This window comes from Camellia sinensis, chromosome 5, assembly GCF_055761805.1.
Source record: "Camellia sinensis isolate YWXY chromosome 5, ASM5576180v1, whole genome shotgun sequence".
NCBI classification, from domain to species: Eukaryota; Viridiplantae; Streptophyta; class Magnoliopsida; order Ericales; family Theaceae; genus Camellia; species Camellia sinensis.
Window position 1 is genome coordinate 20931199 of NC_138965.1, and position 26407 is coordinate 20957605.

Genomic DNA, 26407 nt, shown 5'->3' on the forward strand with positions numbered 1-26407 from the left:
TTCCGGCACACACCCGCCGGCTAGCTCACGTTTGTGTTTTCAGGTGATAAAGCGACGTCGTACGGAGGAGCGTGGACTTGGTCAACAGGATTATACGAGGAGGATTATTTCCTCCCCGTACACTTGATACATCAAATTTTGTGATTTGGAAATCACAATGGCAGAAAATTCTGAGAGCTACAGAACTTCTTGGATATGTTGATGATCCGAGCTCATGTCCACCATTAACTGTTCTTGATGATTCAGGTAAGAGTGTTTCCAATCCGGATCGAGTGAAATGGAATCGTGTTGATGCACATCTGTTAAGTTGCATGACTGCTACTCTTTCTCCATCAATCTACTCCACGGTTTTACACTGCAATCATTGTTCTGAAGTATGGTTTGCTTTGTATAAGCGTTACACTTCATTTTCTCGATCTCATGTTCATCAATTGAAGAACCAATTGAATAGTGTCTTTAAGAAAAATGATTCAATGACTGTATATCTTGCAAAAATCAGAGAAATAATTGATCAGTTAGCTCTTGTTTCGGTGTTGATTGAAGATGAAGATTTAGTGTTGATAACTCTAAACGGATTACCAGATGAGTATGATGCATTTGCTACTTCCATTCGAGCCAGATCTGGTTTTATTACTATGGAAGAAGTGTCTTCTCTTCTTTGTTCTGAAAAAATTCATATGGAGACTAAACTTAAGAAGTCTTCTTCTGATCCAACAGTTGCCTTCTCCGCTATTAAAGGCACCTCTCCATCTCGTGGTTCTGGTTACAGAGGAGGCGGATTTCAGTCTCGAGGCAATAGCGGTGGACGGTTTCATAATAGTAGAGGTGGTGCTAATCGCGGACGAGGCAGATCTTCTTTTCCTCAATCTCAATGTCAAATCTGTGGAGGTTTTGGTCACATAGCCATTGATTGCTGGTATAGAATGGATTCTCAGTTCCATTCTTCTTCTGGTTCCTCCTCACAATCTTCTCAACACTCCAAAGCATTTGTGGCTTCTTCCAATGCTTCGGTTACAGATTCATCTTCTGCACCAGTGCCTTGGTATCTTGATTCTGCGGCCACTGATCACATTACAAATGATATGAGTAATTTGAGTTGCTACCAACCCTACCAAGGATCTGATCAAATTATTATTGGCAATGGTAATTCTATACCAATTCAACACACTGGTAAAAGGCTTTTACCTACTCCTCACCATTCTTTCAAATTAAACACTCTTCTTCACACTTCTTCTATTTCTTCAAATCTGCTTTCTGTTCACAAATTAGCTAGAGATAACAATTGTTTTATTACATTTGATGATGCTAACTTTGTGATTCAGGACAAGCATTCGAAGAGAGTGCTTTACAAAGGAACTAACATCAATGGTCTCTACCATTTTCTTCCATCTCCATCTGCTGCTACATGTTTTCCACAAGCTCATCTTAGTTCTAAGAATTCCTCAGCCTCTGCTACTGAGGACATTTGGCATAATAGACTTGGTCATCCAAGTTTACTGAAATTGTCTCATCTTAGGAAGCATTTGTCTTTTGTTTCTAATAATGTTGCACATAAGACAGTCTCTTCAAATTGTGTTGACTGTTGTGTTGCTAAAAGCCATAGGCTTCCATTTCATTTGTCTAATTCTACTAGCAATCAACCTCTTTCCTTAATTCATAGTGATATATAGGGGCCTTTTCAGTCTTCTTCCTCTTACAAATTTTATGTGCTTTTTGTGGATGATTTTTCAAAATTCACTTGGATTTATCCTTTATCTTCTAAGAGTGAGGTTTGTTCCAAATTCATTGAGTTTAAAGCATATGTGGAAAAACAATTTCAGACTTCTTTACAAATTCTTAGAACAGATGGTGGAACTGAATTTTTTAATAACAAAATGGCTCATTTTCTTGCTTTTGAGTGCATTGTTCATCAGCATTCTTGTCCTTACACACCATCTCAGAATGGTGTTGTAGAGCGAAAGCATAGGCATACAGTTGATACCACTATTGCATTATTACGTCATGCTTCTATGCCTATTAAGTACTAGTTTGATGCCATTGATGTGGCTACTTTTTTAATCAACAGGTTGCCTTCATCTCAGCTTGCTCATAAATCTCCTTTTGAGTTGTTGTTTCACTCCATTCCTGATTACTCTCAACTTAGGGTTTTTGGCTGTCAATGTTTCCCTTGGCTCAAGCCTTATGTTACTCATAAACTTCAACCTCGATCTGTGTCTTGTGTCTTCTTAGGTTATCATCCATTTGCCAGAGGATACAGGTGTTTAGACCCTCTTACAGGTCGTGTGTATTTATCTAGGCATGTTCATTTTAATGAATCTTGCTTCCTTTTTCATACTCTTTCTCAGCCTGCACCTGAGTCGTCTTCCTTTCCTTCTTTACATCAATTTTTTTGGTCTTCTCCTACTTTGCCTTCTAGGCAGCCCAGTTCTGTTTCTCATCCAACCAGGTCTGCTTCTCTGCCTTCTGCTGTTTTATAGCACAGGTCTACAAGTTCTCAACCTAGTTCTACTTCTCTGCCTTCTACTGCTCTGCCGCCCAACACTGCTGCTTCTCCTATACTGCCACACAGGTCTGCTGCCCAGCCTTGCTCTGCTTCTCTGCCTTCTACTGTTCTGCCGCACAGAACTGCTGTTTCTCCTATGTTGCCACCCAAGTCTGCTGCTCTGCAGCCCAGATCTGTTTCTCTGTCTTCTGCTGTTCTACAGCACAGGTCTGCACCATCACAGCCGAATGCTGATTAGTCTAGCTCTCCTTGTCCAGGTTCACATGTTTCCTCTGTTCCTCTGCAGCAGCCTATCCCTATCCAGTCTATTGCCATTCAACTTCCTTTACATCCTCCAACTACAATCCTTAATTCTAATCCTATGATCACTCGGTCTAAAGCTTCCTTTTCAGCCTTTACACCAGCCTCCACGCCTACTTCTTCTTTTCATTTTGAAGATACTGAACCACCCTCCTATAAAGAGGCTCTTTTATCACCTATTTGGCTTCAAGCTATGCAAGAAGAAATGAATGCCTTGCATGCTCAACATACTTAGTCTCTTGTGTCTCTGCCTTCTCAGAAACAAGCTATAGGCTACCGCTGGGTGTTTAAAGTTAAGAGAAATTTCGATGGTAGTATTGCAAGACACAAAGCCAGATTGGTGGCTAAGGGATATCTTCAACAACATGGTATTGATTTTCAAGAGACTTTCAGTCCCGTTGCGAAACAACCTACTATTCGCATCCTCTTGTGTCTTGCCCTTCATAATCACTGGCCTTTGAAACAATTGGATATTTCAAATGCCTTTCTCCATGGCTTGCTTGAAGAAGAGGTGTTTATGCTTCAACCCCCTGGTTTTGTGTCTTCTTCTTCTCCAACTCATGTTTGTCAGCTTCACAAGGCGTTGTATGGCCTCAAGCAGGCCCCCCGGGCTTGGTACTCCACTTTTTCCGCCTTTCTCTTATCTCAGGGATTTTTCAACAGTAAATGCGATTCTTCTTTGTTTATTCAGAAGACTCCTACCACTATCACTATTCTTCTGGTTTATGTGGATGACATTTTGCTTACTGGAAATGATTCTTCTCATCTTCAATCACTTATTACCAAGATGCATCAAGCTTTTTCCATGAAAGAATTAGGGGATATCTCCTATTTTCTTGGTATTTCTATCCAAGGTTCTCCATCTTCTGGCTATTTTTTATCTCAGCAAAAATATGCTCAAGACATTCTCAGTAAGGCTGGTTTATCTTATTGCAAACCGTGTTCTTCTCCTTTTGCTGTTAAACCTCCTTCTCAGCCTCATTCTACAGGCCCTTATTCTAATTCTACACTCTATCGCAGTTTGGTGGGTGCTTTGCAATATCTTACCATTACTAGACCGGATTTATCTCTTGCGGTTAATCAATGTTGCCAACATATGCATGCTCCTACCGTTGGTCATTTCTCTGCTGTTAAGCGGCTTCTTCGCTTTGTCAAAGGCACCCTTCATCATGGTTTACAATTTTCTCCTAGCACGTTTGATGTTCATGCCTTTTCTGACTCCAATTGGGCCAGAGATGTTCTTGACCGCAAGTCTACCTCTGGCTATTGTATTTTCTTAGGTTCCAATCTTATATCTTGGTCTGCTAAGAAACAGGCTACTGTTTCTCGAAGTTCTACTGAGGAAGAATACCGAGCCCTTCCTCACACCACTGCTGAGCTCACCTAGATCCTTATGTTGCTACATGATCTTGGCATTACGCTTCCTACTCCTCCTATCCTCTGGTGTGATAATGTCTCCGCCATTGCTCTCGCGACTAATCCGGTGTTTCATTCTCGGTCAAAGCATATAGAAGTTGATTGTCACTTCATTCGTGACAAAGTTCTTGCTAAACAGTTGCATTTGCAATACATTCCTACCACAGATCAGTTAGCTGATATCTTCACTAAACCCTTGTCTGTTGGATGGTTTTCTTATCTCAAATCCAAGCTCATGGAGTTTAATCACCCCATCAGCTTGCCGGGGCCAGATAAGATATCAACTATATTAGATAATATATCAGATAAGGATAGCTGCAGCATCACTAATAATAAAGATGCACTCACGGCATCTTATTCATCACAGCATCAGTCTGTTAGAGTTTGTTAGAGTAGATGCAAGAGTTTGTTGTAACTGAGTTAGTTGTTACTGATTCTAAGGTGTATATATACACCATGTAAATGTGTTTACAATCGATGGAAATAATGAATTGAATAATACAGTATTTCATCATACCATGTTTGTAATGTATTTGTTTGTAAGTAATAAGATCGAAATTGAACCACACAACTTTGCATGATAAGACTTGTTCACTAAACTTGCTAGTAACTACCACTTTTACTCTCCAACAAGCCACTTAATGAGTCTCAATCTAAAAAGAAAAAAAAAGAAAAGATAAAAAGAAAAAAAGCCACTTAATGAGTGAGAAAGACCGATGAGAGGAGAGAAGAGTAGAGGCACAATGACAGGGCTGGCTGACACATTTTATTTTCTAAATTTTACACATTCAAGTGGTCCCATACTACTTAATCATACACTTTAACTTGTCCATTGAAGTATCCATAGTTTCACTAAATTAACAAACAATCACAACATAACATTGGTTCTCATTTCATCCAATGTGTGTCCACTATTAACAACTAAGTTTTAATATCTTCTTAAAAATGCTTTTGGCAACCTTCAAGTTTATGCCATTTTGTCATCTTAACCCAATTCAATTCATTTTGTTTATTCTTTTAAATTTTACAATGGCGATTCTATCAGGTTACTCATTAATTAACTTGGGCTTTAGTGATGTCACGCTTAATTATATATATATATATATATATACAATTTATAACAAATGTAACACGTTAGAGGGATTAGATATTAATGAAATTTGTGTGAAATTCATTGCATTAATATTTTTTGAATGTGCTGTAATATATCATATATAAAATGTGATTATTTTAACATGATTATAAGATTTACTATAAATTTATGATATAATGCTTGTTTAGTTACTTTTGATTTTGGTTGGGATACTAGGTACAGTGAATCCGGTTGTCGTATCAATCAACTATTGCACTGCTAATCCGGTTTGTCGAGGTGTTTGTAGGGGGGATTCAAGTTGGAGTTTACATGGTTATCACAACAGCAATGGGATTTGCTTAGAGATTGCTTTGGTTTATTGGTTTGCTGGTTTGTTACTGGTTTGCTAGTTTGTTTGGTGGTTGCTCTGGCTTATTGGTTGCTTGTGGTGTAATTGTTGTTTGCTTTGCATGTCTTTGTTTGATTGTTTCTTTGTTTCCTCGTTCGTTTGTTGGTTTCTTACCAACTTTGGATCGGAGCTAGCAAATGATTAAGTGATATTCTTAGTGCCAACCTAGTTAGGATTTGGAATTTCACTTTGATACTTTTTGCTCTTACCCTTCCCTTTTATGTATTTTCATATTTAATATATGTTTATTCTCATCAATAAGGTTTCTTTTTTGTTGATAAAAAAAAGAGGATACATTGAATAAATAATTGAATCTGACTTCTCTCACAATTTGATATCAATGAGGCTCATAGCTCCTCTCATAATTGGATGTATAGTATTGGAGGAAAGTCATGTGCTAAATATTTTTCCTTTTATTAAGGTCTTGTGTGAGAAATTGGTCATTAAACTAGGCTATTTTAGTAGGTTAAAATATTTATATTTGGGAAGAGAGTTAGATTTCTTTTAGTTGGATGTAATGTTTATGAGAGAAAAAATGAAATGATTATGAGTTTGATGTGACATTTTGTCTTATTGCCTATTTTAATCTATTTTATCTTTTTGTGAATTTTAACCCCAAAAAAGTCAATTCACTCCAACAAAAAGTCTTTGGAGACGAAAACTAATGACGAAAATAAATTGTCACGAAAGACGTACCTTTTAGCGACAAAAATAATATTGTCTCCAAATGTACCATTTTTAGAGAGAAAAATAAAATTTCGTCACCAATCCACATACATAACAAAAACATCAGGTGACGAAATTATTTTTCGTTATTATTTTTGTTTTTTTTGTCACTGAAGATTTTCCCGCTAATTTTTTTGGGTGGCACCAAAATTTTGAGACTTTTGGTGAGGAAAAAATTGGTCACTAATTATAAAATTATTAGCGACGAGTATATTTTCGTCACCAATAATTTTTAATATTTTGATATCATTTAGTGAGAAAACAATTTTCGTGGCCAATAATTTTGTCTTTTGGTAAGGAAATAATTTTGTCACCAATTTTGGAGAGAAAATTGAGCGGCAATGAAAAACAAAATAGGCTACTAAAGGTAGTGTTAGGTTGAGTTTTAGAATTATGATTTGAGTGTGGAGTTGTATTTTGAGTTTGTAAGTTTTTGAATTATGATTTGAAAGAGAAAATTTGTTTAGTTATGACTTTTGAAAAGAGTTTTGAAAGAATTTTGAAATAAGAATAGTTGTTTAGTTATGAGTTTGGAAAAGAGTTTTCAAAACGTAATTGAAAAACTTATAACTCATAACCAAACACACAACTCAAAATTCTATTAAAAGTTCATAACCAAACTCTTTTTAAAATTTAATTCAAAAAAATAATTATTGAAAAATAATTAAAAAAAATTAAAAAACTTCAAAAATATTTTTTTATTTAAAATATTAAAAAAATATTCACCTAGTGTTTTAAAATTACTTTTGATTGTATATTTGGTTCAATTTTTTTTTAATTATTTTGTTTGAAAGCGATCTAAAAAAAATAATTTGTATATTAAAAAATATCAAAAACAAATAAATTTTTTGTTTTCAAATAATAGGTTGTAATTGCAAAAAAAAAAATAAAGAAAAAAAAGATAAACATTGTTCCGGTCAACTGGCCGAACATGCGGGGATGTCCGGGCAGACGACCCAATTCGCAAATTCAAAATTCAAAAAATCATACAGTAGAATGTGTATTCAAATGTGGCATTGAAATTGATTTTTAAAAACTAAAACTAAATATAGCAATCAAATATAAGGGTAGAAAATTGATTAAAAACCCACACCAAACACATTTTTTCCCACATTTTGTCTACCTGTTTTCCTCTCTCTCTCTCTCTCTCTCAAAACACACACACACAAACACACACAAAATAACTCTCTTTCCTCCTCTCTGCCCTTCTATTCCCCACTGCTGTCACCCCTTTTCATCGTTCAGTGCTGCCGCCAACATCGCATCTCCAAGGTAAATATGACATCAAAATATTTGTCTTTGCTTGTTTGATTGAAATTGAATATGGACTTCTTGAGAGATTCTTGATTTGTAGGTTGAGTTCTTCAATTTTATGATCTGGGTTTTCTCTGTCGATCCCCATTCTTCTTGATTGCGCTTCTTTTCGATTTTCAATGTTTTTTCAATCAAATTTGTGCATTTTGGCCGTTGAGTTATTGAGTGATTTCTTGTGCCTATGATTGGATTTTTACATTGTCTATTGCATTCTTTGTAGACATTCAAAATGGTTGGATCAAATGAGAATCATCCAGCTGTAATCAAGCCTGCAAATATTCAAGGTAATTTGAAATTTGAACCGTGTATGAGTTTGTTTCCCCTCTTGGATATGTATTGAGATCAATCATTTGGTTTATAATAATACCCATTGATTTAAGGGTTTAAACCCTAATTTTAACACCATTGGGAATTTTTTCTGATCTATTATAGAGGGATTACTTCCGAGAGTTGGAAAGTTAGCAGCAGGAATGGGGCACTAGCAAAGAGCGTTGAGTGCGATTAATCGCAACATAGTTGGAGTGTGCACTGAACAAGAGGCCAGCCTTGTTTGAATAATTTCTTAAACCCTTTACTTTGATGGTTTCAAACAATTTCATTGATAGTCCACCAAGAGTCTTCTTTCTAAGCACCCATCTTGATCTCCTTCATTCAAATCTTTAATATTCAGAAACAATGGACTATCTAATAAGAACCACCTGCCTATCCCGCCTATTCCGACACATAGACCAATTACTAGGTCGGTAACTGACCTTCTTCTGTTGGTTCTGATGATGCACTCAAAAATTGTATGCTTTCATTGAGCTTTGTGTTTGATTCTTTCGGTTACTACAGGAAGTTTGTAGCATGAGATTGTAGAAAAGAAAGTTTGTATCATGATACTTATCCATAGGAAACAAAAAAAGTGGTCCAATCACTTCCCGTTCTAACTGAATCATGAGATTGTAGCATCATAGATGTGGATGACTACAAGGTTGCTGGTGACTCCCCTATCCCAATGTTTGTGCAGCACACTAAGGCAATGTTGGAGAAAATAGATCGGATGGTAGTTATATTCTTTTTACGATAAAGATTGTGTTAATTTCTCTAGCAGGGGCAATGGACTTATAAAAAAAAATTATATATTTTTTTATTTTTATTTTTTGACAAGAGGTTGAAATGGAAGATACAACTGATGAGCCAGTTGATGACATAAAGAGCAGTGATAAGAGGAATCCACTTGCTGTTGTTGAGTATATTGATGACATATATGCCTACTACAAGAAAGTTGAGGTAGTTTGTAGTTTCCGTTATACTTGCTAGAATGTTTCTTTCCAAACTGTTAAACATAATTTTCTCATTACTTTGGACTGATGCATCTATTTATCACTGAACTTCATGGATTTGTTGTCTTGGTGCACTAGATCATACTTTGAACATAGCTAATTTGGTTTCTCACCAAAGTTGTGGTTTCAATTGTCATTCTTTTAGAGGATCACTTTATATTAGTAACCATTTGGCTAAAATAGTTTTATCATTGAGACACAGATTTGTGAAATGTAACTTTTTTTTTTTTTTTTTTAATCCCACCCCCAGTTTCATCGGTCTTGTTTGTTTATAAAACTAAGCAATATCTTTTGGATTCTAAATGTAGAGTTCTAGCTGTGTCTGGCCAAACTATATGGGACAACAATTTGACATTAATGAAAGGATGAGAGGTATTTTGGTTGATTGGCTCATTGAGGTTTATGAAATGCTGTATTAGTAAGTGGCTTAATTAGTTTCTAGGATATAAACTGTGGACAGCCTTGATAACCATAACCGTTTGATCAATAGATGAACAGGTTCACTAAAAGTTCGAACTAATGGATGAGACCTTATATCTGACTGTGAATCTTATTGATAAATTTTTGGCAGTCCAACCGGTTGGAGGTAAATATGACATCAAAACAACTATTTATTTCCCTAAAAACCTAGACCTATAAATCACATAGCAACCTCATTTGTATAAACCTTTGATGAGTCATATGACATGGTTGCTCCTAGTTAGTGTGTGTGTGTGTTGTATAAACCATATATTTTGAAAAATGCACTTTTTCGCACTTAAGCTTGAAAATAGGCCATCGAGGGCCAAAATCGTGTAACATCCATGGGAAGACACGGGGAACACCTCAAACACCTTGGGAGGGACCAATGTAAGTTGTGGAAACTTATGGAACTTGCATGGGTGTCACGCTCCCAAAATAATACAATAAAGATAACTCATATGCGGAATAAATATGAGAAACAACATACTTTCATATATCAGAGTTCACTGTTTAACAACCAGTTAAATGCCATGTAGGCTTACATGTTTCCAAGTGATTGCTTGGTTACACAAATTGAGTCTCGCTTATTACATCTTAAGCCCTTGGCTTTACAAATAACAAACATAAACACATAAGGCATAATTAAGAAGCTCTTGCTTCCCAAAGTTCCATCCACGCTATTGCCTTAGAGGAAGCATCTCACCTGTACCTGAAAATGGTATTTCCATATAGGGTGAGCCAACAGCCCAGTGGAAATAATCTAACACAATTTATGAGGTTTAGAAAAGGTATAAATACCATGTACATAAACAATACCGATCTTGAAACATCCACAAGACCTGCATATCCATATGCCACTAAGACCAACCTTATTCTATTTTCCTTTAATTTCATTTCCAGTTCATATATGCTACTCAATTCATGAGTTAAATCCGTTATCTTTCAACAATCAAAATAAGACTACAACTCAATGATTTTCTAATTATGCAAAACTCACATAAACACTTCAAACCTGCCATTTTACGGATATTTCGTCCGAAGGAATCGACACCCATTTATATATAAAATTTCAAGTCTTTCACCCAGGACACTCCGGCGAACTTGCTTTAAATGGAGTCCATCCCCTTTCTCCTCCCAAACAAATATACATATGCAATGAATTTATAAACATAATCACATATGGAGTACATCCCCTTTCTCCTCCCAATAAATAGTTTATTCAAAACTTCCATAGGTGAGATAATACATATCCAATATCACCATTTATAATCACAATCTTCCAATTTCACGTTTTCAATGTTAATCCCAATTATTTATGCAAAATAATAATTTAATCAAAATTAGGGCAGAATCCCCCTTTCACCAAATATCAACCCAAACACCAAAATCAACTATGTTGGCACAACATGATCTTATATTCAAGCCTCATAGTCGTTTACCTCATATTCATCAAAACCCCTATTTTCATTTCATACCCAAATCCTAGATTTGTCAAAACCACAACCAAATCTTATAATCTATAAACCATAGCAAATAACTAAGCTAAAAATCATATTAAAGTGTAGAAAATCCCTACCTCAAGTTTTGAAGAGAATCTGAGATAAAACCCCAAAATCTACGATGTCGAAACTCGATCTCCACCGCACACAATGAAGCCCTCGAGGTGATAACCAACTTTGGTGAAGAACTTAGGCCTAAATCCCAATGGATTTGGAGAAATCAAAGAGAGAAGATGACTTACAAAGAGAGAAGCCCTAGACTCGGAAATTTGGAGAGTTTTAGAGAGAGAGAAAGGGCTGCAAAAAGTGATTTGAAACCCTAATTTACGGATTGATATAACAAGGTCACTTGAGCGTGAAATACACTTTCCCGTAAGCAATTTCGAATGCATTTTGCATTTTTGCTTTCAGCGAGCTCGACACCCGAAGTTGACCAGGTCAAAATCGGGATCACTACAGCGGGACTCCAAGTTTGAAAACTAAGTCGAAAAATGTATTTTTCTCACACTTAAGCTTGAAAATAGGCTATCGGGGGCAAAACTCATGTAACAACCATGAGAATGCCCGAGGAACATCACACACACCTCGGGAGGGACCAATGTAAGTTGTGGAAACTTACGGAACTAGCATGGGACTCCCGGTTTGAAAACTAAGTCAAAAAATGCAATTTTCTCACACCTAAGCTTGAAAACAGGTCATTGGGGGCCAAATCGTGTAACAGTCACGAGAATGCCCGGGGAACACCTTAAACACCTCGGGAGGGACCAATGTAAGTTGTGAAAACTTACAGAACTAGCACAGGACTCCCAGTTTGAAAACGAAGTCCAAAAATGTATTTTTTTACACTTAAGCTTGAAAATAGGCCATCGGAGGCCAAAATCGTGTAATAGCCACGAGACGGCTTAGGGAACACCTTAAACACGTCGGGGAGGGACCAATGCAAGTTGTGAAAACTTACAGAACTAGCATGGGACTTCCGGTTTGAAAACTAAGTTGAAAAAGGCACTTTTTTTACACATAAGCTTGAAAATAGGCCATTGGGGGTCAAAATCGTGCAACAGCCATGAGACAGCTCGGGCAACACCTTAAACACCTCGGCAGGTACCAACGTAAGTTGTGAAAACTTACGAAACAAGGATGGGACTTCTGGTTTGAAAACTAAGTCGAAAAAGGCATTTTTTTAACACTTAGGCTTGAAAATAGCCCATCGGCGGCCAAAATCATGCAATAGCCATGAGACGGCCCGGGGAACACGTCAAACACCTTGGGAGGAACCAATGTAAGTTGTGGAAACTTACAGAACTAGAACGGGACTCCTGTTTTGAAAACTAAGTCCAAAAATACACTTTTTCACACTTAAGCTTCAAAATAAGCTATCGGGGGCCAAAATCGTGCAACATGCACGAGATGTCCTGGGAAACACCTCAAACACCTCGGGAGAGACCAACATAAGTTGTGAAAACTTACGAAACTAGCACGGGACTTCCAGTTTGATAACTAAGTCGAAAAAGACACTTTTTTCACACTTTTTTTCCGGTTTGATAACGAAGTCCATCGGGGGCTAAAATCATGCAGCAACCATGAGACGGCCCGGGGAACACCACAAACACCTCGGGAGGGACTAATTTAAGTTTTGAAAACTTATGGAATTAGCACAGGACTCTCGGTTTGAAAACTAAGTCCAAAAATGCACTTTTTCACACTTAAGCTTGAAAATAGGCCATCAGAGGCCAAAATCGCGCAATAGCCATAAGACAGCCTGCAAAACACCTCAAAGATCTCGGGAGGGACCAATGTAAGTTTTGGAAACTTACAGAACTAGCACGGGACTTCCGATTTGAAAACTAAGTCCAAAAATATATTTTTTCACATTTAAGCTTGAAAAATAGGCCATCGGAGGCCAAAATCGTGTAGCAGCCATGAGACAGCCCGGGGAACACCTCAAACACGTTGGGAGGGATTAAATTAAGTTGTGAAAACTTACAGAACTAGCACGGGACTCCTGGTTTGAAAACTAAGTCCAAAAATGTATTTTTTTCATACTTAATCTTAAAAAATAGGTCATCGGAGGCCAAAATCGTGCAACAACCACAAGACGGCCGGGGGAACACCTCAAACACCTTAGGGGGGACCAATGTAAGTTGTGAAAGCTTAGGAAACTAGCACCGGACTTCCGGTTTGAAAACTTCGAAAAATGCACTTTTTTCACACTTGAACTTGAAAATATGCCTTCGGGGGCCAAAATCGTGCAACAGTCACGAGACAACCTGGGGAACACCTCAAACACCTTGAGACGGACCAATGTAAGTTGTGGAAACTTACGGAACTAGAACGAGACTCTCGGTTTGAAAACTAAGTCCAAAAATATATTTTTTCACACTTAAGCTTGAAAATAGGCCATTGGGAGCCAAAATCGTGTAACAGCCGTGAGAAGGCCCGGGAAACACTTCAAACACGTCGGGAGGGACCAATGTAAGTTTTGAAAACTTACAGAACTAGCACAGGACTCCCGGTTTAAGAACTAAGTCCAAAAATGTACTTTTTTCAAACTTAAGCTTGAAATTAGGCTATCGAAGGCCAAAATCGTGTAACAGGCACGTGAATGCCCGGGAAAAACCTTAAACACCTCGGGAGGGACCAATGTAAGGTGTTAAAACTTACGAAACTAGCATGAGACTTTAGATTTGAAAACTAAGTCGAAAAAGGCACTTTTTTCATACCTAAGCTTGAAAATAAGCCATCGGGGGCCAAAATCATGCAACAGCCACGTGACAGGCTGGGGAACACCTTAAACACCTCGGCAGGGACCAATGTAAGTTGTGGAAATTTACAGAACTAGCACGGGACTCTCGGTTTAAAAACTAAGTCCAAAAATGCACTTTTTTACACTTAAGCTTGAAAATAGGCCATCAGAGGCCAAAATTGTGTAACAGTTCCAAGACGACCTGGGGAACACCTCAAACACCTTGGGAGGGGCCAATGTAAGTTGTGGAAACTTACGGAATTAGCATGGGATTCCCGGTTTAAAAACTAAGTCTAAAAATGCACTTTTTTCACACTTAAGCTTGAAAATAGGCCATCGGGGGCCAAAATCGTGCAACAGCCACGAGACGGGTAGGGAAACACCTCAAACACTTCGGGAGTGACCAACGTAAGTTGTGAAAACTTACGGAACTAGTACGGGACTTTCGGTTTGAAAACTAAGTCAAAAAAGACACTTTTTTCACATTTAAGCTTGAAAATAGTCCATTGGTGGCTAAGATCGTGCAACAGCCACGAGATGGTCCATGGAACACCTCAAACACCTCGGAAGGGACCAATGTAAGCTGTGGAAATTTATGGAACTAGCACGGGACTTCCGGTTTGAAAACTAAGTCGAAAAATGTACTTTTTTCACACTTAAGCTTGAAAATAGGCCATCGAGGGCCAAAATCGTGCAACAGCCATGAGACGGCCCGGGCAACACCTTAAACACCTTGGGAGGGACCAACGTAAGTTGTGAAAACTTATGGAACTAGCACGGGACTTCTGGTTTGAAAACTAAGTTGAAAAAGACACTTTTTTCAAACTTAGGCTTGAAAATAGCCAATCGGGGGCCAAAATCGTGCAACAGCCGCAAGACGGCCTAGGGAACACCTCAAACACCTCGGGATTGACCAATGTAAGTTGTGGAAACTCACGGAACTAGCACAAGACTCCCGGTTTGAAAACTAAGTCCAAACATGCACTTTTTCACACTTAAGCTTGAAAATAGGCCATCGGAGGCCAAAATCGTGTAACAGCCACGAGACGGCCCGGGGAACACCTCAAACACCTTGGGAGGGATCAATGTAAGTTATGAAAACTTATGGAACGAGCATGGGACTCTCAATTTGAAAACTAAGTTAAAAAATGTACTCCTTCACATTTAATCTTGAAAATAGGCCATCGGAGACCAAAATCGTGTAACAGCTACGAGACGGCTCAGGAAACACCTCAAACACCTCGAGAGCGACCAATGTAAGTTGTGAAAACTTACGGAATTAGCACGAGACTCTTGGTTTGAAAACTAAGTCAAAAAAGACACTTTTTCCAACTCTTAAGCTTGAAAATAGGCCATTTGGGGCCAAAATCGTTAAACAACCCTGAGAAGGCTCGGAGAACACCGCAATCACCTTGGAAGCAACCGTTGTAACTTGTGTAAACTTACGGGACTCCCAGTTTGAAAACTAAGTCCAAAAATGAATTTCTCCAACACTTGAGCTTGTAAATAGGCCATCGGGGGCCAAAATCGTATAACAGGCACGGGAAGGCCCGTGGAACACCTCAAACACCTCGGGAGAGACCAATGTAAATTGTGGAAACTTACGGAACTAGCACCGTACTCCCGATTTTAAAACTAAGTCAAAAAATGCATGTTAAATTGTATATTTAATTGATAAGATAATAATTGTCTAACTTGCATTTTTTTTTTCTTTTTTTTTTTGGTGTTTCGTTTTTTTGCAGTTTCAAGATTTGATATGGACATGTTTGGTAATTTGGAGAGCAGAAGCTAGCTAATTTTGTGTTTTTGTTCATATTACTTTACATGTATTTTGGTTGCGTTGTAAATTTTATATTTTTGTTGGTATTACAGGACATGTTTGGTAATCCACACTTGATATTTTATTTTTGTTGATATTAGTAGACTTGTTTTTTGTAGATATTAGGAGACGTGTTTGGTAATCCGCATGCGGTTGATATTGTATTTTTGTGGATATTAGTAGACATGTTTTTTGTGGATATTAGGAGACATGTTTGGTAATCCGCATGCAGTTCATATTGTATTTTTGTGGATAGTGCTGAAATTCAATTGTGATGTTTATGGAAATGAACAGATTTTTGTATTGATTTGTAATAGATATTTTAATGAATAGGTTATTGAAATGCGCAGGGAATTTTTTACTGAAAAGAAAAATTTTAATTTGAAAATAGTACACCCTTTTTAATTTTTTTTAATTATTATTAGCAACGAAATAAAAAATGTCACTATTAGTTTTCAAAAAACATGACGAATAATTTTGTCACTAATGATATAGTACCAAACAAATAATTTTGTCACATTCGTTAAATATTTCGTTGCTAAATTGAAATATTTAGTGACAAAATGCATTTTGTCATTGAAGAAATTTCTTTTCTGCTCATTTTAGTGACAAATTTTTGTCACCTTAATCTATATCATTGGTGAGGAAAACTTTCATCACTAAAATCTATTTGGTGACGAAATATTTCGTCTCCAAAAAAAATTAAAATAAAATATTATTTAGTTTTAGTGACGAAATTGATGTCATAGAGGACGAAAAATGCAATATTTGGAGACGAAATATTTCGTCGCCAAAAATGAAAAATAGGCGACGAAACTGTTTTTCGTCACCAAGTACTTTCAGCGAGAACGTATAGACGACAAACATGGTGACAAATTTTTTTTGTCACAAATCACTTAGTGACGAAAATTTGATGTTCGTAGACAATATCAATTTGTCACCAAAGGCCTTTTTTGTTGTAGTGATTTTTGGCTTCCCAAACACCCCCTAAGGCTCTAATTATTAAGCTAATCAAAATATAATTAGAGAATGATCAAATTGTAGGCATTAGAAATTACCCAAAAGAAAAATAAAAATAAAAATAAAACAAGAAAATTCATGGGTTCTAGCATTGCATTGACATGATTTTGTTCCTCTTGCTGCCATGTGAAGGTTGAATCAATTGAAAGCTTAAGGGTTGCGTTTGGTAGAGTTTTGTAAATATAATTTGAGAATATGAGTTGTATTTTGAGTTTGTGAGTTTTGGAATTATGATTTAAATGTAGAAAATTTGTTTGTGAATGAGTTTTGAAAAGAGTTTTTGAATTGAGTGATGTGACATAATTTTTATACAAAAACTTACAACTCATAACCAAACACAACTCAAAATTTTATTCAAAACTCATAAATTTTTTTTAAAAAAAACATTGAAAATATTTTTTATTTAACATATAAAAATAACAAGTGCAAAAAAAAAAAAAAAAAAAAAAAATTCAAGAACACTGTTCCGGTCAACTAACCGGACGTCCGCGGGGACACCCGGGTACACGATTTTTCAAACGCGGGTGTGGAAATGTGTTTTGAAAATCGTAAACAAACGCCGCACTCGAACTTTAGTGTAGAATCATTGTTTGGAAACACAACCAAACATAGCACATTTCTATCTTTTATTATTTCTTTTGTAAATCTTATTGATTACTTGAATCTAAGTTCATTTATATGAACTTGACCCAAAAAATTTGGCATTGAATCTCCAAGTTCAATATAAAAATCAACTGAGTATAATTGGACAAGTTGGAAAGCAAAATGGATAAGATCAGATTCTAAAACTCATTTGCACAACTTCATCAATGTTTGCTTTAGCAATTTCTTTAGTATTTAATTTTCTTAAAAGGGAGAAAGGAAAGAGGACTTCAAAGCTTTCATTCAAGGGAAGCAGAAAAAGTGAAAATACCAAAAACAATAAAGCAGTAGAAGGGGACTCAAAAAATATTTGGATGAACAAAAAATACATTCGAGTTAGATTTCTCGGGTTCTTTGGCTTGGTAAGTGCTCTTGTATAGCTTTTTATTTCGGTGCTTCAACTTACAATATCGATCAAGTTCTTAATTTTCTCACATGTCTTCGCGGTAGTCATAAGCCACGGTGTTGTCACCATTATGCCATGTTATGTGATGACTACTGATTCGGTTTACTATCATTGACCGATGTGAGACAATACTATAAGAAGACAATAATTGAGTGCCCATTTTGCACCGTGTTTGGCTAACCAGATCACAAGGGTTGTATTGGCATCATGATGATCGGCAATGCTAGGTATCATGAAAAACCTTTCATGAAAATAATCATGAAAGTTTTGTGACTCTTGGATTACACTTAGAATAAACCACCACACACTAATCAAGGTAATTCAAGGATTATAAATCTTTTATCATTATTTTCATGAAAAAAATTTCATGATCCCTAACTTTTCTCTTCATGATTATACGACTTTCCTTCCTCTTCCAAAGTTTATACAGCATCCTTAACCTCCTTTGTTGAGCACTACTGCATCAAAATAATGTTTTCATGTTTAGCGAAAGAATTCGTTCTTGACATGAGGAAGGTGTACTCGCCTAAAATCACAATCTTTTCTTTTTAAAATGAGGAGTAATAATAAATTAAGAAATAATGAAAATAAATTGAGATTTAATGTATTTTCCTCGTCTTATGAAAGAAGATTATGATAATTTAACATATAAAATCTTTTATTAAGTGAATAAATAAATAATAATAATAATAATAATAATAAGGGCTGCAATGGTGCGTAAAAAAAAACAAAAAAAACAAAGAGGGAAAAATGAATGCCAAAAAGCATGCAATCTCGAGAGAAGTTTAATCTATGGTTTTATTTGAGTTACAATCATCTTTGAAAAATCTAGAAATCCCCTAGATATTGATTTGTGATTATGTAACAATTTTAAGCAGTATATAACAATCCCAATCAAACAATCAAGACAAATCAACACATCGATTTTAACGTGAAAAAACCACAATTGGACACCTCCAACTGTGATTAAAAAACCACGGGCAACAGGCACAAAACAATCCACTAAGAAGATTTAAATGAATTACACAGGTATACTCTCAATTACCTAGCGAATCCACGCCTAATTGAACCAACCTCTATGTGCCTCTTCCAACCCCGTCTTCACCTCGGAATTGTCTTTACGATGAGCCACTCCAGAATCCACCGAAGCTTCAGGCTCGAATTCTTCAGAATCCACCGAAGAACAACTCTCTCTCTCTTGTGTAAAACAAACAAAACCTTTGATGTACTCTCTTTAAACCATGAGTTGAATACTCAATAAAACATCAAAGAAAACTAACAAAATATCCCCAGATATAAACCTTAAAAACCAAAAAGAAGATCTGGAGGAATTAAATAGTTTTGGGAGAAAACCAACTATTTATAGTTCTGGAAGAAAACCAATTCCTTATAGAAATCTAAAATAATCCTGGTTTTAAAGAAAACCAATTCTTTATAGAAATCTAAAGTAATCTTGGATTTGAAGAAAACCAATTCCTTATAGAAATCTGACCCGCGATCTCCACTCGAGCGCCCAACAGCCCACTCAAGCGGCTTCAGCAAAATATGCGTGTGACAAAACAGAGGTCCGCTTGAGCGCTTGAGAACCCGCTCGAGCGCGAAATCACACATCTCAGTACTTTTACAGGTGACCAAAATTGCTGGAACCAAGGATTCTCCGCTCGAGCGGGGTAATGTCCGCTCGAGCGGACAGGCAAATTGGAATGCATTTTTGCATTTTGCGTCGGGGGCGCTGCCCCTCGACCCCGCCGTGGCGCTGCCCCGAACCCGCCAAGGGGCGCTGCCCCCTAGACCCCCGTGAGCTGACCCGGCAGCTCGATCCCTGTCATAATCAGTGAAGTGGCAATCTTGAAAGCATTAACATCACAAACTTCTCTGTAAGGCTCGATTCGGGTTGGATTCGCATCTAAAAACTCATAGCCTCACTGAAATAAAAATGTGAATAAAATTACAACTCAAAGGAGTTTTGTCAAATGGGATTACCAAGAATAAAACCTAACAATCTTAGTTATAAATTTGAGAGTTTAGTTCATCTTCACATATACAACTTAAGACACAAATTTCCAAGGTAAAGTGTCGATCAATCCTTTTAATTTTGAGTAATACTACAAATTTATCCTTATCAACTCAGAAATTATCTAGAAATTAATCTCCATCACACCTTACGTGGACCCCATACTACATAAATTAATCTTTATCACCTATGAAGCACGGATACTCCGAAATGGCCCCTGTACGCGTATCGGATACGGATATGCGCCCGATACGACGGGATACGTATCAGATATGGGAAATAAAGTATCCAATTTTTTTTTTAATTTTTGAATTTTGGATACATCTAGGATACGAGAGGATACGGTCGGGATACGGTCAAGATACGATATGGATACGGCGGGGCAAAAAATTAATTTAAAAAACTTAAAATGGGGTAAAAATGTAAAATATGAAAATCAGATAAAATAAAACACACAAAAAAAAAATAATAATCAACCAAACCTAGGTCGAACAGCAGCCGGGAATGAGGAGGAGGAGGAGGAGTTCGTCGTCTCTCGTCTCTCGTCTCGAACAGTAGTTCGACGGTCGTCGATCAGGTTCGTGAACAGGAGCTCCACGGTCGTCGATCAGGTTCGTCCCTCTCTCTCTCCCTTTCGTTCCCTCTGTCTGCCTCTCACTCGATCTCGCGAACTCTCTCTCTCCCTCCCTCTCGCTCGATCTGTCTGTGTCTCGGACAGATTGCGATCTCACCTCCCCCCCTTGGTCGATCTCTCTCTCCCTCTCCCTTATCTATGTCGTCTCCGTTGTTTTGCATATTTATTTTTTTTATTATTTTTTTTTAAAATTTTTTGTATGTATATACTCTGTAAATAAAATAAAATAAATCAAATAAGATATACAAAAAAAAAACTTTGTTGACATTATTCGGTACTATTACTTGAATCTGATAAAACAAATAAATAAATAAACTTATTAAAAATAAACTTTGTAAACTTATAAAATTATAAACTTTGTAAACTTATTAATAAATCAAATAAGGTAAAAAAAATTATTAATAAATAAATAAATAAACTTATTGATAAATAAATGAACTTTGTAAAATTTTTCCCCCCTAAATTTGAATTATTCAAATTATGGGATTGAATTGTAGTTGTTATGGGTGATGCTATATTGTTGAAATTTAATTGAATTGATGAATTTTTTGTTATGGGTGATGCATTATGGTTGTTATGGGTGATGCTACATTAATGTTTTGTTTTATTTGTTTACCATAAATTTTAGGAAATGAGTTCGGGTATGGAAATTTTAGGTTCAACAAGTGGTACACCAATGGAAGAAGATGATCATGCTCCTCTTTGGTGTTATGTTACAAAACTAGAAAAAATGGGAGAAGGAGGTGGTAATACTAGGTTTAAATGCAATTACTGGCAACATGAGTACAAGGGGTCATACTTTAGGGTCAAGGCACATTTGTTAAAACTTTCTGGCAATGGGATTAGAGTGTGCCCCAAAGTGACTCCACAACACCTTGCTGAAATGCAAAGGAAAATTGAAGAAGCTGAGAAGAGGTTAAAGATGGCTATGCCTAAAAAAGTTCCTTTACCACCTTCCACCCAATCTACTTCAACAGGTTCAGGGGCTTTAGATACTGGAGGATTTAGAATGGAGGGCCAAGAAAAAGAAAGGCTACTGGAACTTCTGCTCTAGAAAAGGCATTCAACCCAGTTATTCGGGAACAACTGCATTCTGAGATTGCTCGCATGTTTTATTCTGCGGGGTTACCTTTTCATTTATCAAGGAACCCATATTATGTTAGTGAATTTCAATTTGCTGCCAACAATCCAATTCCTGGTTATGTACCACCCGGTTATAACTTGCTGAGGACTACATTGCTTCAAAAGGAAAGGGCTAATGTAGAGAGGTTGTTGGAGCCAACTAGAGCATCATGGAAGGAAAAAGGGTTGAGTATTGTTTCAGATGGATGGACTGATTCTCAAAGAAGGCCCCTTATTAATTTTATGGGAGCATCAGAAGCTGGGGCAGTGTTCTTGAAAGCTGTTAATTGTGAAGGTGAGCATAAAGACAAGTTTTTTATTTCCAACTTAATTAGTCAATCAATTGAAGAAGTTGGACATCAGAATGTCATTCAAGTCATTACAGATAATGCTCCCATGTGTAGTGCAGCTGGTTTACTCATTGAAAGTAAGTATCCAAATATCTTTTGGACACCATGTGTAGTTCACACATTGGAATCTTGCTCTTAAGAACATTTGTGCTCCAAAGGAAACAGGGGGTACTGCTTTTGCTTATGATGAATGTCACTGGATCACACTTTGTGTTGATGATGTGAAGCAAGCATCTTTAGGCATGAAGGGAAGCTAGATCATGAGGAATCAATCTTTTATTCCGTTGTGCACAATATACTAGTTGAGAGGTGGGCCAAAAGTAACACTCCTCTTCATTGCCTTGCACATTCTTTGAATCCAAGTTAATAGCTTAATTCATAACCTTACTAATTACATTTCTTTGTTGACATTTGCCTTTTAATATGAATAACATAATTTAATTTTAAAACTTTCCAATGTTGTAATCTAGGTATTATAGTTCAACGTGGCTTGATGAAAATACCAATCGTGTCCCTCCTCATAGGGATGAAGAAATTTCAAGTATGAGAAACAAGTGCTTCAAGAAATACTTTCCAAATTTAGAGGAGAGAAGGGTTGTAAATGTGGAATATGCCAAGTTTTCAGGAGGTTTGGATATGTTTGGAGATTTTGACTCAAAGATTGATAGAGGGGTATTGGATCCACTTATTTGGTGGTTTTCACATGGGTCTCCTGCTTCTATGCTTCAATCTTTAGCATTAAAATTGCTTGGCCAACCATGTTCCTCATCATGCTGTGAAAGGAATTGGAGCACCTACTCCTTTATCCACTCCATGAAAAGAAACAAAATGACACCACAACGTGCTGAAGATTTGGTTTTTGTGCACAACAATCTTCGTCTCCTATCAAGGAGAAGTCGACAGTACATTAAAGGAGAATCCAAGTTATGGGATGTTGGTGGAGATGCTTTTGATTCATTGGAGGGTGCAGGCTTACTTGAAATTGCAAGTCTTTCTCTTGATGAACCAGATATGGAAGCTGTGATATTCACTGATGAAGGAGAACAAGTTGAACCTATTGACGTTGAAGACTCTTAGTTCATAGGAATTTTTCTTTTTTTATCAAGTTGTCTTTTGCTTTAAGTTTTATTTTTATGTATGCTACATTACTAAAAATTGTTGAAGTTTTATTTTATGTATGTTACATTACTGAAAATTGTTGAAGTTTTATTTTTGTGTATGCTACATTACTAAAAATTGTGAAAAAAATATTTTTTATGAACGTATCCCCGCCGTATCCGTATCCTACTTTTTCGAATTTTGTCGTATCGCCGTATCCGTATCGTATCATATCCGTATCTGTGCTTCCTAGTTCATCACACAATCACCCACCCAAAAAAATCTGGGTGGGTGAGTCTGGGTCTATAGCTTTTCTGGGTCCATAGCTTTTCTGTTTAATTGATAATTTTTTTTAATGAATAAATTCCAAGGTAAGCTTAATTAAATGGTTTTTTCTCTTGATCTCCAAATAGAATTACCATTCTTTTAATTAGATTAGTGAATGTTAATTCTATTGTGACAAACATATCATTCTATTCTAACTTTCATTCCATTGGATCAAAAACCGTGTTAGATTAATTTTCAATTGTTTGGTTTTTAGTTTTAGTTTTTTTGTATATGTGTACAACAAAAACACATTTTAGTGACATTATTCTAGTGGCATGTTTTAAAAAATGTCTCAAAAAGAATATTTGGTGGCATGTTTTAAAAAAATATTATAGAGCCACAAACATACAAGGCTCTAGTGGCATTTCAATAAAAAAAAATGTCACTTCACTACAACAAAAATGTGATTTAATAGTATAAATTTTATGGCATTTTATAAAAGAATGACACAAGAAATTTTTTTAATGACATTTATTAAAAAATGCCACTAAACTTTAGTAGTAATGACATTTTTTTTAAAATGTCACTAAACTAGATAGATGTAAATTACTTTTTATGGCATTAAGTGAAAAGTGTCATAAACAAATATTTTATGACATTTTGAGAAATGTCACTAAACCAAAAAATTTCCAAGCTATCTAATGTCATTTTGAAAAAACAAAAAATGTCAATATACTTCCAAATTTTTTTAAAATGCACAAAATAAATATAAAAAAATAAATTGAACTCAATATAACATGCTATCAATTGGACCAATTTGAGACAAAATTAAAAATTCAACATTAAAATCGATTTAATTGAAATTACAAAAACTAAAATAACACAATAGCCAAAATAGAGAAACTAATAGTGTAATTTGCCCTAATTGTTAGCATTTTTTAATGACAAATATGCATATAAGTGACATATGTCATTTTTTTAGAGGCAAAATAATAAATTTGCTCAACTCGGTGAGTTAATCTAAACAAATTCAATGATCATTTTTCATCAAAAACACTAATGGTATTATTAATTGGACCAAATTGACACAAAATTAAAAATTAAAATTGATCTAATTAAAAATATAAAGATCAAAAATAATATCTATTTATTTATTTAAAATGTAAACAAATTTATTTATAAATAAATAAATAAATTTTTGGTACACTATTTGTAGCGATCCTAATTTTTCTGAAGTCATTATTTATTGTTATTATTACTTTATTTTTTTGGCTTTATCAATTGTGTGAGTACATGAGAATTTAATGTGATATTTAATTATATATAATTAATTTGAATATTTATATATTTATATATATATATATATATAAAGGTGTTATATATATATATTGTTCTTATATAGTATATTTATATGTGTTAGATTTTTATAATAAAATATAATATAATAATTATTAGTTTATCAGCCTAAGAGGCAAAGAAAAGAAAGAAAAAAAAGAAAAGAAAAGGAAAACAGAAAAGAGAGGTTGCGCCCTGTGTGAACAAAAAAAACGAGAGGGCTCAGGGCTGCGACTGTGTGAAGAAGAAAAAAAAAGAAAACAAAAAGGAGAGGGCGGCAGAGAAAGCCGAGAGAGAGAGAGAGAGAGTCGGGGGAGGTCCGAGAAAGAGGAGAGGAAATAAGAAAGGATTAGAATTTTATTTTGGTAATTTTATTAATTTTTTACGTATTTTTTAATTTTTTTAAAAATAATTGTGAGTGTAAAACTCACTTTTCTTGATTTATATTTATTTTGTTATTTTTATTTATTTGATGTTAGTTTGATATTAAAATTGCATGTAGATGATAGATTGATTTCAATTATTTTGCTTAGTTATGTATGCAAGGTTTAGAGTTTTTATATATATTTATTTTATGGTTGTAATCACCATGGATATACGAAATTAAAATAAATTAGGAACCCATACACAAATTCTGAATACTCTACCATGCCTCAATGAATTGTTGTTTTATTTGAGTGCTGGTGAGAAAAAATGTAAAAAAAAAAAAAAATAAGGATTATGAAATTTATTTTAATGTTTTAGGCTTGGTATTGTTATATTTGTTTTCATGAGTAGATGAGGGGCTGCCTATATATATATATATATATATATATTGTTGTCTTGTTTTTAAGAATATACGAATGCTTTGATTTACACGCATATGTATATGCTAACCATTCGGAGAGTGTGGATCAAATTTGGGATGATATCCCCATGCAAGTTTGGCTTCGGAGCAGTGTTAGATATACGAGAGGCACATGGGATATATGTGTAAGCCGGAAGGGAAGGGCAGAAGTGGTGGAATTAAGGTACAAAGAATTATATATAAACTTATTGGTATAGTTTGAATTACTTTGATTTGTACATCTTGAAAAATAATAAATGATCTCAATAAATTATGAAATTTGGACAGAGACATGTATACGTAATTATAAACAATTTTTACATTTTAACTTTTTATTAAAAAGATCGATTAGAACTTGTAATTGAATGATCTTGGTTACAATAGTTTTTATTTATTTTAGCAATGTAGATTTTAGATGCTATTTTAACCCACGAAAAGAGCTCATTTTTATTAATTTTGCGCAAACTGAAGTAAAAAATTATTCTGAACATTTTCCCTGTTTTGAACTTTTTCAAAAAAAATCATCTTAGGGTAGTTTCTTTTCATTTTCAGTTTCAGATTTTTCGGTCGAATTCTGTTTAGGTTCTTCTATCAACTTTTTCTCTCAACCTGTTTAGTTTATATTAAATTCGTTTACATTGCCTTTTAAGAAATTTAATTTTGTACAACTTTTGTTCTTTAGGTTTTGGTCAATTCGAATGATTTAAGCATGAAGCGGTGTATTTTTGTACTTGTTCAGTAATTTACTTATGATTAAATTATACTAACTTTATTTTTTGCAGAATAGTGGTCTTACTAACTTTTTAATACAGGGCTGACCCACCATATTTATTTTTTATTTTCATTATTTTTTTTATATACTCAATTTATATTTAGTTGTATACGGGCAAGAAATTAAATGCCACCATATCTCGGGAAACTACACTTTGTCTTGGTGCAGGTGGAACTACTTGTCTTGTCCCATAACAAGAATTAAATGTACTTTTGTTTGTGTCTGGTGGACATGTGGTTGTCACATCTTGTATTCATACAAGTATACTTGTATACTGACTCGTTTTGTCTCTTGGCATCTAGTAACAAGAATTAAATGTACTTTTATTAATGT

General features: G+C 35.4%; 2 protein-coding genes and 1 long non-coding RNA gene across 3 annotated transcripts; all 3 read left to right on the forward strand.

Annotated features, from left to right (window-relative positions):
* Positions 1 to 7520: 7520 nt before the first annotated feature.
* Positions 7521 to 15891, forward strand: LOC114313384 (cyclin-B2-4-like). The gene is made up of 4 exons (XM_082868361.1): positions 7521 to 7698; positions 7961 to 8024; positions 8891 to 9012; positions 15512 to 15891. Exons 2-4 carry the CDS (start codon positions 7970 to 7972, stop codon positions 15563 to 15565), a joined length of 231 nt encoding a protein of 76 aa, XP_082724487.1. The 5' UTR covers positions 7521 to 7698; positions 7961 to 7969; the 3' UTR covers positions 15566 to 15891.
* LOC145789073 (uncharacterized) lies at positions 8347 to 8666 on the forward strand. Its single transcript, XR_014329208.1, has 2 exons — positions 8347 to 8479; positions 8575 to 8666. It is a non-coding gene; the product is annotated as an uncharacterized LOC145789073 (long non-coding RNA).
* A 5520-nt stretch (positions 15892 to 21411) lies between the features above and the next one.
* On the forward strand, positions 21412 to 22853 carry LOC114264737 (uncharacterized). Its single transcript, XM_082871596.1, has 3 exons — positions 21412 to 21853; positions 22004 to 22085; positions 22247 to 22853. The coding sequence occupies exons 1-3, from the start codon at positions 21412 to 21414 to the stop codon at positions 22851 to 22853; spliced, it is 1131 nt and encodes a 376-aa protein (XP_082727722.1).
* Positions 22854 to 26407: the final 3554 nt, after the last annotated feature.

What these genes read in the sequence shown, in the direction of transcription:
- LOC114313384 (XM_082868361.1), top strand. Translation starts at nt 7,970, where the DNA reads ATGGTTGGATCAAATGAGAATCATCCAGCTGTAATCAAGCCTGCAAAT. An exon ending in CAAGCCTGCAAATATTCAAG is followed by an intron (nt 8,025 to 8,890) that starts GTAATTTGAAAT and finishes TTTTTTGACAAG; the next exon opens with AGGTTGAAATGGAAGATACA. An exon ending in CCTACTACAAGAAAGTTGAG is followed by an intron (nt 9,013 to 15,511) that starts GTAGTTTGTAGT and finishes GTTTTTTTGCAG; the next exon opens with TTTCAAGATTTGATATGGAC.
- LOC114264737 (XM_082871596.1), top strand. Translation starts at nt 21,412, where the DNA reads ATGTTTTATTCTGCGGGGTTACCTTTTCATTTATCAAGGAACCCATAT. An exon ending in AGCTGGTTTACTCATTGAAA is followed by an intron (nt 21,854 to 22,003) that starts GTAAGTATCCAA and finishes GATGATGTGAAG; the next exon opens with CAAGCATCTTTAGGCATGAA. An exon ending in CACAATATACTAGTTGAGAG is followed by an intron (nt 22,086 to 22,246) that starts GTGGGCCAAAAG and finishes GTTGTAATCTAG; the next exon opens with GTATTATAGTTCAACGTGGC.